The sequence below is a fragment of the Echinops telfairi genome, unplaced genomic scaffold (genome assembly GCF_000313985.2).
Source record: "Echinops telfairi isolate 266 unplaced genomic scaffold, ASM31398v2 ScPeMD7_655;HRSCAF=1070, whole genome shotgun sequence".
NCBI lineage: Eukaryota > Metazoa > Chordata > Mammalia > Afrosoricida > Tenrecidae > Echinops > Echinops telfairi.
The window spans coordinates 33036072-33048359 of record NW_022104553.1 but is presented as its reverse complement, the minus strand read 5'-3'; the positions used below and the strand labels follow the sequence as shown (position 1 = coordinate 33048359).

Here is a 12288-nt window from a genome sequence, read left to right as displayed (position 1 = left end):
CACACACACACACACACACACACACACACACACACACACACACACACACACCCCGTGTCCGCTCCCACCTAGCCTCCTCTCCGAGCCGCACGCCCCCTCCCACTCACCTGAGGAGGGCAGCTCTGACTTGCAGGATTTGCAGGTGGGACTGGGGAAGCAAACAGGAGAGGGAAAAGGCATCAAGAAGGCCGACCACCACAGGCATCATGGGAAACACGTGACAGGCCCCGAGGGCCTACTGACAGGGCGCCCATAGCGACGTTAGGCCCCACAGAGGAGAGCGCAAAGGCAGACCGCGGGGACACCAAACGCACGTTTATTAAGCCCAAGACAGAGACGTTGAGGGCGCGGGGAGACGAAGCCTGGAGCAGGAGACGCGGAGGTGATGCCAGGCGGGACTCGGGGGACTCGGGGACTCCGGGGAGCTGTGGGTGGGCTCCCGGATCCCCGGAGCAGAATGCACGCGTCCCAGCGCCTGGGGTGCAGACAGGCTCTTTGGGGGCTTGCCCTCGCCAAGGCCTGGGGAAGGGCGGTGGGGTGCAGTGGCTCCCGCCTCCAAGTGGGTGTAGCGGCTCATTCCGGGGAGCGCTCCCCGGCGCAAACCGGGGCTCCCCACCGCGTCCACCTGGTCCAGAGGCTCCCGCGCTCAGGCAGGGGGCAGCAGTGGAGGTGGCAGGAGATGGTCTTACACGCCCCCACCGCCAGGGGCTGGACAGACAGACAGACAAAACGCTTGGTTTGTAGCAATCAGCAAGGTCAGACTGGTAGCTTTCCATCCTATAAAAGTTGCTTCCGCCTCAGACATTGTCACCCCTGGGCCAGTACTGGGAGCCCGCCGCCTTCACCACGCTCTAGCGGTTAATCTCTCAGGGGCGCTGTCTGCAGGGACGTGTCTTCAATGTAGCCAGGCCCTAGGCCCACTTAAGACTGCTAGAAAGGGGACCCCCTGCCCCCTCCTACACATACCCCCTACTCTCCCATCTCACCGGCCTCTTTCTCCCACACCCAATATCCTGAACATTCGGGTACAAAAGGAATTCTATTTCCTGCTTAATCCAAAACTATGATTCAACTGAGACAGTCGATACATTTTTAAACTGCCCCTGCCCCCAGTTTCCCGGATCAGATAACTCTATGAACCCCAGCCTGCCCCCATGCCATCGCCAACACCCATCGTTGGTTTTAAGTCTGCTTTTAAGAATGTGAAGCAACGTGCATGGAATTTCGCATCAGATTCCCCCAAATATTGAGTACCTCAAGCGCCATTCCCCAAGCCCCCTCATCTCTGGGGATTTTTTATTTGTTTTGTTTTGGCTTTTCAGTTATAGGAACTGTATCAGAAATAGGAAGATTGAAACCTTCCTGGCTCTGGGGGTGGTTTTTTCCCTATCTCTCCCTGAAAAGGACACAATCCCACTAAACGCACAATTTCCCATCCTTAAAGGGTGCTCCCTCGAGGAGGGACAACCTGCCCCCTTCTTTTTTTTTTTAAATTTATTTTTTTAATCATTTTATTAGGGGCTCATACAACTCTTATCACAATCCATACATACATCCATTGTGTCAAGCACATTTGTACATTCATTGCCCTCATCATTCTCAAAACATTTGCTCTCCACTTAAGCCCCTGGCATCAGCTCCTCATTTTTTCCTCTCCCTCCCCGACCTTCCCCCTTATTCTTAACCTTTCCCGCACACCCTCCCCAGGAGCTCTGGGCTGCTAACCCTGAGGTCAGCAGTTAGAAGCCACCAGCCGCTCCTCTGGAGAAAGATGAGGCCATTTGGGAAACTCACTAGGAGACTTTGACTCTGTCCTATAGGGTCGCTGTAAACAGAAAGGACTTGGCGGCAGTGAGTTTGGGGTTAGTTTGGATTGTATATCCCCCACTTTCCAGCCACCCTGCTTTATACTGCCCACCTCGCTCCTCCACCTGACCCTTTCCTCCCCCGACTCAGGCCTCTTATATCCCACCTCTCCACCTCCCTTTCACCTTTACCCTCCTCCTCACTGGCCCCACCTTATGTACCCTATGCCCACCTATAGTACCCACCTCTTCCTCTTCCCTGGCCCCTCTCCTGCCATCAGCATTTGTCCTCCTCCCTCATACCTGGTAGCTGGTGGCATCATGGTTACTGGTTGGGCTGCACTCTGCTAAGTCAACAGTTCAAAGCCCCCTGCCCCTCCTCAAAAGAAAGATGGGCCTTCCTACTCCTGGAAAGCGTTCCAGTCTCAGAAATCCCCAGGGGCCGGGAGTTTGGATGTTTTTGGTTTTCTTGTGCTTGCACCCTACCCTTCTCCCCCTTCCAATCCTTCTCCCCTCTATTGGGCCCTACACCCTTCCCACAACCTTAAACCTCTTCGTCCCCCTCCAGCCTCAGCCCCTCCCTCCCTTGTCTTTCTCCCCCTCCCCCTGTCCCTTCCTATTTCTCATGCACCCTCCATCCTCAGCCTCCTCACACCCCTTCCTCCCACTTCTCCCACTTCAGTTCTTTAAAGACCCAGTGTTATAAATAAATACATAGACCTGTGTTCTGTGCCCCCTCGGCTATTTGGACGCGGTTATTCGAGAGCTCGTCTATCTGTCTGCCTTTGTCTTGCCCTGCCTCTCACTCTCTGTGTCCGTGATCTGTCCAGATGAACAGTCAGGTGTAGACAGCCGCCCATCTTTTCAAGTCTCCTTTTCCCAAACGGGCCCCTCATCTTGTGCACCGGTGGTGGCTTTCTCCTTTGGGGAATCAATTCATCCTGACTGTAGCCCCAAACCAAAACTCACTGCCGTTTGAGAGCCGATTGCGCAGTGACCCTGTAGGAGAGACAGGGTGGAGCTGCCCCTGAGGGTGGCCGAGCCTGCAACTCTTCACAAAAGTAGAAGCCTCTTCTTTCACCCTCCCGCAAGCAGCTGATGCTTTCTAAGGCCGACCTTCCATTAGCAGCGCCCCACTAACCACGACGCCCCCAGGGCTCGTCAGCCTTACTTTCTGGGCTCCTGGGATTGTCTCTGGGCAGCTCTGTGACTCTGTGGTACATTTCACAGCTCTCCACAGTTGAACATCTTTGAGCTACCGGCTTCCCGCCTCCCACCGAATTCTCCCGTGTGCCTCCGGTACACAGGCAGAGTCCCGTTTCCCAGGTACACCGAATGCAATGCCCACTGTTATCACACACACACACACACACACACACACACACACACACACACACACACACACACCCCGTGTCCGCTCCCACCTAGCCTCCTCTCCGAGCCGCACGCCCCCTCCCACTCACCTGAGGAGGGCAGCTCTGACTTGCAGGATTTGCAGGTGGGACTGGGGAAGCAAACAGGAGAGGGAAAAGGCATCAAGAAGGCCGACCACCACAGGCATCATGGGAAACACGTGACAGGCCCCGAGGGCCTACTGACAGGGAAGCACCCCTCCACCAACACCTCCTGCTTCTCCACTCCCCGCACCCCCCTGGCCCGCCCCATGGCTGCCAGACCTCTCAGACCTGGAGTCCGATTTCCTGCACTTCACCTTCTTGCCTGTGAGGCGACAAGAACAAAGGGGACTGGGCATGAGGATCTGCACAAAAAGTCAATAGGGACAGAGCCCACGGTGAAGGTGAAGGTGAAGGTGACGTCTGAGGCAGGGGCACAGCTCAGACAGGGAGCACTTACTGAGGATGATGATGATGCCCAGCACGAACAAGATGGTAGCCAGAGTCATGCCCACAGTCTGCACGGTGTTGTAGTCTGGGGAAGACAAGGCCCGTAAGTCATCAAGGCACGGAGGGGTAGGTAGCTCAGCCCCGCCCCGAGCCTCAATCCCGACCTCCACGTTGGCCAGCCACATGCCCACGTGCCCAGGGATGCTGCAAGCCGTGCCGGGGGCTCCTCTCTGGTTTGCTCCGTGCTCTGCCTGCTCTGGTCATTTGCTCAAAACACACACACCAAACCGCTCAGTCATCGAGTCCATACCAGCTCATAGTGACTCTATTAGACAGGGTAGAATTGCCTGTCTTGTGCGTTTCTGAGACTACAACTCTTTACTGGAGTAGAAAGTCCCATCCTTCTCCTGCAGAGCTGGTTGGTGGTTTCGAACTGCTAACCTTGGGGATCGCAGCCCAACGCTTAACCACTAAGCCATCAGGGTTCCAGCCATTTGCTAGTTTGGTTTTTGAGTCTCTCCCTCTCTGGCCATGGTCTGTCGACCATGGTGTCCCACTGGGCCTATTGGATCAGTCTTCTCTTTGACTGTTCCACCCGACCTCACCCCTACGTGCACCCACCCCCCATGAAGTCACAGGGACCCTGTGAGCACCTGAGTCAGGGCAGGGCTCTCCCCAACTCAGAGCTATTCCCTGACCCCCATCCCACTCAAGGAAAAAGCAAGACGTGTCCCCCATGGCCCATGGGCCCTCCGTCATCTAGTCCCTGTTCCTTGTTAGACTGGTCCATGGCCCACTCACCCACGGTCCCCTACTCCAGCCACACACCGGCCCCCTGGCAATTCCTACAGCCTATCCGGCAGGGTCCTACCTTAGGTCCTACCTATTGTTCCCTTCTGCCTGAAAGCTGGTCCACCTCCTGGCTCCCTCCCTTACCAGTTTCTGGGTTTTATTTCAATATCTGCCCATGGCCTTCCCTGGCTGGCTCTGTTAGAATTTCATATGCTCTCCTCAACTCAGTCTAATTCCATGCCCTCTATCTGCCTTCACAAGGATGCTTTTTCTCTAAGATACCACACATGGTTTCGTATTTCTTTGCTTGAATGCCCGCCTCTCTCCCAGGCGCTCCAGTGGCATTGTGGCTACCCATTGGGCTGCTAATCACAAGGCCAGCAGTTCAAAACCGTGAGCCCCTCCGAGGGAGAAAGGCAGGGCTTTCTACTCGCAGACACCCCCAGGGCAGGTCTACCCGGTGTTAGAGGGCCACTACGAGTCAGCATCACTCAATATCAGGGCAGTTGGGTTTGCGTTTCGTCTCTCTCTCCCATTGAATGTGAGGGCAGGGATGTTTGTCTTGTTTCCGGGGCGGCTCTGGTGCCTGACAGCTGCTCAGGACGTATTTGCTGGGATGCGCCTGTGCGGAGCATCCCCTCAGTGCCAGCAAGGGGCCAGGCCACTGTCCTCAAAGAGCTGACTATCACATTACTGTAGGAGCCTTGCTGACCCTGTGGTTCTGCACCAACCACCAACTCGGCAGTTAGAAGCCGCCAGCCCCCCCAAGGGAGAAAGAGGAGACTTTCTACCCCCATCAAGAGTTGGAGTATCTGACACCCACAGGGGCCCTTCTGCCTTGTCCTAGAACAGTGGTTCTCCACCTTCCTCGCGCCGCGCCCCTTTCATACAGTTCCTCGTGTGGTGGTGAACCGCCCCCCAACCATAACATTCTTTTCGTTGCTACTTCATCACTGCCATTTTGCGGCTGTTATGAATTGGGCGACCCCCGGGAAAGGGTCATTCGAGCCCCAAAGGGGTCTCGACCCACAGGTTGGGAACCGCTGTCCTAGAGGGTCACTGTGAGTTGAACCAACTCAGTGGCAGTGAGTTTGGGTTTGGGGGTCTTGTAAAGCATTAAAAAAGTACACAGACACACACATGCGCGCGCATGCACACACAGTCCCAAGTCATGTGACCAAGGCTGGGCGCGGGTGTGGCTCTAGCCAGGGTCATGAGGAAGGGCCAGTCTGAAGGGCGAGAAGTCCAAGTTTGCTCTGAAGCCTGAGGGGGTGACCGTCCTAGTCCTGGGGGGTGCAGAGTTCACACGATTGGATCATCATTCCCCCTGTTGCTCAGAGGACAGGGGAACTGCCCCTGTGGGTTTCTGAGACAGCAGCTCCTTAAGGGAGTAAAAGGTCTCCTCTTTGTCGTGTGGACCAGCTGGTGGTTTGGAACTTCTGATCTTGCTGTTGGCAGCCTGATGGGTAAGCGGCACGCCACCACACCTCTGGGGAGAGCCGAGAGAAGAGGGTCCCTGGCAGAGCAATGGCTGGTATCAAGGTCTTGAGGTGAGCAAGAGGGGGCAGGATGGAGGAGCAAGGACAGAGAGAGGAGGGGGAGCAGGGGCTAGATCTGCCTGACTCCGGGGTCTGCCGTCTTTGAGCTTTATCAGTGGGATGACATCTTCCAGGTGCATCGTTCCCACAACCCTTATGAAAACAACAACATAAAATGTAGCACCCTCTCACTCGATCTTCCGTATGACCCATTTAAATGCGGTCTCGTTTTTAATCTTTTCCACTTACCAATCGTTCGTTTGACTTTGTAATTCTTGTGAGTTAGTTTGTTTTTCGATGTGTTTCTGTCTATGAAATCCAGGCTGGGTAAATCTTCAGAGACGGTACCTGGATTCAGGGTTCCTTGGGGGTATGGCAGGGAAAGTTGGGGGGAAATGGGGAGCTAAAGATGAGTCCCAGGACGAAGGGCATGTTCTGAAAGTGATTGTGGGGATGACCGTGCAGCTCCTCTTGATGTGAGCGAGGGACTAGTGGGGTGTGGGCATTGTGTGCCCTGAAAAGTGCTGGCCGAAAGACGACAAGAGCCTAGTGCTGTCTAGTCAGGCCCCACTCGTTCACTCCAGAGCGAGGCTGCTCCACAGGATTTTCTTGACTGTCATGCCGTGCAAACAAATCACCAGGCCTTTCTGTGGCTGCACCCCCAGGCGGGTGCCAACTGCTCGCCTTTAAGTTACTCCGTGTCGGTGCTAGTTACTGGCCAGTTGCGTTCAACGCCTGGTGGTTCATGTAAGTCAAGCACCCGTCACTTGGGTCACCCCTCCTAGGCAGGAACTGCGATCATCCCTTGTTGACAGAAGGCACAGAGAGGTGAGGGTGCTTGCCCAAGGGGACCCAGCTAGGAAGAGAATCGGCCAGTATGCACACCCCAGGAGCTAGCAGGGCTACAGAGTCCATGCTTCCAAGCCCTGCCCTCACTTGCTTCTTCGAAGAAGGCAAAGCACCAACCCAGAGTGAGACCTGAGGGGGCTTGGTTGTGGGATTCGCGACTTCACCCCCAACTGCTGCTGCCCTCCCCAAGGCCAGTCATTGTGAACAGCACCAGGGACCGAGCAAGCACTATATGGCTGCAGTCTAAGCCAACCACCAGTGGCCACCCCTCCATCCATCCCAGAGCTCCCCCAGAGCACGCTCACACGGAGCCCAACACTCACCATAGTAAAATGGGTCAGGTTCCTGAGGCGCTGTGGGAAGAAAGGCAGAGAAAGAGAGAGGGCACATAGTTCATCATGGGGGCTCCTAATGTTTTTAGCATGACACAAAGGCTGCATGCTAGCTCCTACTTGATCGGTGTCCAACCTACCCAACCGTACCCAGCAGTCCTGATCTCAGGGCTCTGTGGAGGTCTGCTGCAAGCTATGATCCCACTCCCATCCTCCCTTTTGCTTATGGTTCCAGGGCCAATGCACAGAACCCACTTGCCACTGGTGAGGGGGCTGCCAAATGCATCACTAAGCTCCCCTCACCGCAGCCCTCCCACCCCCATCATTCCTCCAACTCTTCAGTCCCCTGACAGCTCCTGGGGGCAAGCCCTGCAACTGTGGCTCTCCTCACTCGCCCCTCGGGTCGATTTCCATACAGGGACCTCCGCTGGTCCAGCCCATCAAAGCTGGAGCCTGTGTAAGGCGGAGACCTATCAGAGATGGAAGACGCAAGTCTTTCCCATTAAGAGCGAGCGGTGGAAAGGTAGAGAGACTGCACCAGTCAACGGTGGACAACCTGGGACACCCAGGAAAACAAAGCCATGCCCCAGGCTCCCGTCTCTCACAGGAGTCGCTGCAGGGGACTTACTTCTAAGCCATTGCTGAGTTTGAGATATTAAAAATCCATTTCATAATAGCTTTCCCGGGCACCTGAGGATGTATGTAACCCAACCAACCAAAGTGTGTCCATCCATCGCCCCTGTTTCGGCAAGGCCAACATGGGGATAAAGTGCACGTGTATGTGTGTGTGGAGGGACACCTGTGCATGCCCCACCTCCCAGCTCCAAATCTTCTTTTTCTTCAAGGCAGCTCATGATATTCTTGCCATTGAAGAAACCCATTCCCCTAGCTCTTTAATGCCTTTGCTCGCTCCTAGTAACCTTCTGTCTGGTCTAGGGCAGAGTTTTGGAAAGTGTGGGAGGTGTGCCACCTGGGGAGGAGTGTCAGGTGTCATCATCAGTGTCCTTTCCCCTTCCAGGCCTCGGGAAGGTTGGGCGGAGCCACAGGATGGATTCTGGCCCATGAACAGTGAGTAAAATGCCGCGGCCGTGAAAGATCTATAGCAGATCTTGTGCCCTTGGCCTAGTGACCAGAATGTTCAAGACGGTGCCTGTTCCCATTTCTTTTGGTGTGTGGAGACCCTGAGCCGACCTGAGATGGGCACAGAGTGTGGGTGAGAAAGTAACTTTGGTCGAGAGCTTGGGTGCTTTTTGTCACGGCAGCATGGCCTACCCTAAACTGACGGATCCAGGTGGTACATGGACAAGACTGAACAGCACTGACACAACAATGAGGCTGGTCCTTTTCAGTTCCCTGTCCAGCCTTCAAAGAAACAGTTTTAGCTTGATGTTCCTTCTGCAACACCTTTGAACCGTGTTAAATTCTGCCTCCACCCAAAAGCAAATGGGCAGAGCCTTTGGGAAGCAAAACGTCCCTGGGGGAAATTCCTTTCTCTTTTCATCCCATTTCCCCAGAGGAGCGCCCAAGCCCCCTGGCCTATCGGTAGAATTTTGTGACATCTTTTGGTTTCCCTCCTTCTGGTCTTTAATTGCTCTCACTGGTGTTTGATGGCACTGACTTCCTGCCAGGCCGTGTTTAGGGTGTTCACAGATAGTGGCACACTGAATCTTCATGGGAACTCTGATGTAGGTCTTCATGGGCACTTGTGGGGGAAGTCAGATACTTGCTGCCAGACTGCTGTCTCATCCCTCCACAGGGGTGGGCCTGCTCCCTGCCTCTGGGGACAATGGACAGGCTCCTGTAGGCAGAGTTTTCATCCTACTGATAATGTTCCTATGAAGACCCAGAGACCACCCTCTCATGGCTGTGTAACCTATAGTGCAGCCCCTTCCTGTGACGTATGTCTCTACCTGTAATTAGTGGGCTGGCTTGCCCCCAAAAGGTATGTAGGTGTGAGCCAGCAATATAGATCTCTCTCTCTGACTCTGAGCTCCTTGCTGCTCACTCCCTGGTCACTCCCCTCTCCCTTGTTCCCTTACCTTCCTTCCCTTCCCCCTCTCTCCACGTGGACCACCATGCTGGGCTGAGGTGAGCAATGGTACTATGTAACATGCCTGACTGTATTATTGCATTATCTCTCATGCTCTCAATGACTCTAATATAATGCTTATATATCTCAACCGTACAATTGTGCATTACTGAACCCGAGTAGTAGCATAAGTAGTATCAGCGGGTGGGGGCTGGCCCCCCACCCTCCCCCAGTGTCTTTATTTTTTAATTTAATACTACAGGCACTCTCTGATGCACTTGTCCCTGCCATCCCCACTTCACAAAGGAGGTTCACCTGGGCCCTGGGAAGGTGACATCACTGTCGCTTGCTCAAGGTTGATTTCATACTTGCCTTCAAACACAGGCCCCAGATAGTGCTTTTCCATTGATGGCAGGGATCAGAAAGAATGCGAATCATGTTTGCATAGTGTTTGCCCCTTTGAGGGGAAAATGGTAAGTGAAGAGTAGTGTGGGGAACCTTTCTAACCAACCAATCCAGCTCACTGTGAGTCGATTCTGACTCACAGCAACCCTATAGGACAGGGTAGAACTGCTCCCGCGGGTGCCCGAGACTGTAACTCTTGCTGGGAGTAGAAAGCCTCATCTTTCTCCTACAGAGAGGCTGGGGGTTTAGAGCTGCTGACCTTGCCGTTAGCAGCCCACTGCATAACCCACCAGGGCTCCTTGGGGAACGTTTGGATAGAATCAAAGTCAAGAAGGGGTTACTCAAGAGCATCCAGGGGGGAAAACACTTGTGTGAGTTTCTCTCTTAGCACCCACCACCAGGTGATGAGCAATTTTGACTCAGCTCTGCATCGGTCCTAGCGTTTAAGACAGACTCCCAAAGACATATTCTGGAAGGAAGACGTGAACGGATTGGTGAATGTGAGCCCCCCCCCCCCTCGACTTAAGGGGCCATTGCATTATCTTGCTTTTGTCTCTTGTGTTTCCACACGCTCTCCTTTCCCCAAAGTCCTCAGGAATCCATTGGGTCAGCAGCCCCTGTTCCAGAACCCTCTCTGGTTGCTCCCTGAGTAGTTGGAGCACTGTGCCAAAGTTCTCCTCTGGCCCAGGCAGTCTTGGTCCCAGGGTGAAGCTAAGCTAAGGGTGGAGCTGGGAGGCAGACAGAAGATGTTCTACTCTTGGCCAGTTGCCAAGGAGATACTGGAAAAGAGATGGTTACTATGGCAACTGGGGCATCCTAGGAAGTGAAGAGAGGTGATGGGCTGTACACCTGCGAGCCTGGGGTGGGGTCTGTGTGAGACTTGGGGCCTGGGTCCAACCGCAAGCCCCTCTCTCTTCCTTCTGCACCTGCCATTGGTACCCCTGCAGAGCTGGCTTTTGGCCAAACTGAGGGTTCCTCTCCAGGATAGGGATCCAGACCCCCGATGGTCACAGGATCCTTTTTCTGGTGGTAAGCCAACCTCCAAATCTGTCTCTCAAACCCTGGCAGGACCCAGAAGCCTGCAGGTCCCTGCCCCCCACCCTCGGTAACAATTCATTAATCAATTTCCTTAAGTGCCTTCCCAGAGCATAACAAGCTCCAGGCCCCCACCCTCGCCAGTCTGCTTCCTGAGATCTGATGCCCCCTGCCCCTCATGCGGTGAGTGGGTGAGAACGAGGTAGGGGTACAGAGGCATCTGTTCTTCCAACTCTGTCTGCTGCCATCGATCTGCTAACCGCCACCTCCCCAGAAGAAGTCCTGGGCTCCTGCCAGGCCTGCTGGCTCAGCCCTGCCCCCTCTCCCCAGGGTGGCTTCCAACCTCTGCAGCCACCACCCCCCCCACCCCCCCACCCCCCACCCCGCCCTGCTTCTGATTCTGCAGATATGGCTCTGTGTGCAGCAGCCCCCACTGCCGGGAAAAGGGACAGGGCCAGAGAGGTGGGGAATCAGGGTTCCCTACATGCCCAGGGGCCCCTGAGCACACCCGGACCCATCCCCCTGATCTAGTAAGCTGCCCATGCCCTTGGTCCCCTCGCCCCCATTAAAACATTCCTGCTCAGCTCTTTTGCAGAATGAGGTTCAGGAAAAGAGACTGTTGGGGCTAACAGTGCCTAACTGGGTTAATGAGTGTGAAATGGGAAGGCGAGTGCAGCGAGGTGGGGGTGGGGGCGGCCCTGTGCGCACCTCCTCAACCTGGCAACCTCCTGGATGCAGGCTGGGCAGGAGGACCCCACTGCCCCATGCCCACCCACGGAGTTCACTGCAGTGGCTGCGGCCCCGCCCAAGGCTGCCTCCCCCTCCCCTTTCCTCCTGGTAGGTCTGCGCTCTCTCTCCCGCTCTCCATTCTTGCCCCTACCCCCAAATCCCCCCTTCTCTTTCTCTAATCGTGTGCGTGTGTGTGCGCGCGCGCTTCTGTCTTGCCTCTTGCCTGAATCTTCAACTCCCCTATCTAGTTCTCTTCTCTGAGTCTGTCTCTCTCAATCTCTCTGTTCCATCTCTCGGTATCTCTGTCTCTTGCCTGCTCTCTCTGCCACCTCCTCTCTCCAACTCCCGGGCTTCCCCTCCTTCCCTCCGAACCTATCCAGTATGTCAAGTAACTAACCGGCCCTAGGACCCTGCGCTGCTGAGAAGAGGGCTGTAGCCCCTCCCCCTCCCCGCAAGAACACCTGATCCATGCGAACCCCTTTGCCTCAGGTCCGCTGCGACCCTCCCAGCCCTCCCAGCACCCGGCATCCCCGCTGCTAGCGCCACAGGGCTGGACCAGCCACCCAGTTACCATAGCAACCAGTCTGAGTTATCCCTCTCCCGGGGCCGCCACTCTGCGACCGCGGTCTCCTGCCTGGACAGAGGTGTCCTTGAGACCCGGAGGGGTTGCCAGAGGGTGGTGTGAGGGGGGCCTCCGCCCAGGAAGGAGTGGGCACCCCCTCCCCATGCCTCTCTTTCCGGTCCTGGAATGCCCCCACACCCTGCCTCCTAGCCCTGCAGCCCCCTGGGGTGTCCTCCCCAGGCGCAGCTCACCCGTTGTGGGGGCCTGGGTTGGGGTCGCCATGCTGGGCCGGAGCAGGGGGCTGCAGCAGGTCTATGCAGTGAAGGTGCGGTTGCAGCAGCTGGAAGCGGGACGGACTGAGGGGGGGT

At 55.6% G+C, this 12288-nt stretch overlaps 1 protein-coding gene across 2 annotated transcripts; it reads right to left on the bottom strand.

Moving 5' to 3' along the window:
- Positions 1 to 295: 295 nt before the first annotated feature.
- FXYD7 (FXYD domain containing ion transport regulator 7) lies at positions 296 to 12279 on the bottom strand. 2 transcript variants are annotated; one of them, XM_004715784.4, is made up of 6 exons: positions 12172 to 12279; positions 7152 to 7181; positions 3660 to 3734; positions 3482 to 3524; positions 3269 to 3309; positions 296 to 708 (listed from the first exon to the last, which is right to left on the bottom strand). In XM_004715784.4, exons 1-6 carry the CDS (start codon positions 12200 to 12202, stop codon positions 686 to 688), a joined length of 243 nt encoding a protein of 80 aa, XP_004715841.1. In that variant the 5' UTR covers positions 12203 to 12279; the 3' UTR covers positions 296 to 685. The 2 variants fall into 2 exon arrangements, with proteins under 2 accessions (XP_004715841.1, XP_045148902.1); XM_045292967.1 differs by having other exon boundaries at positions 3491 to 3524.
- Between the last annotated feature and the right edge of the window lie 9 nt (positions 12280 to 12288).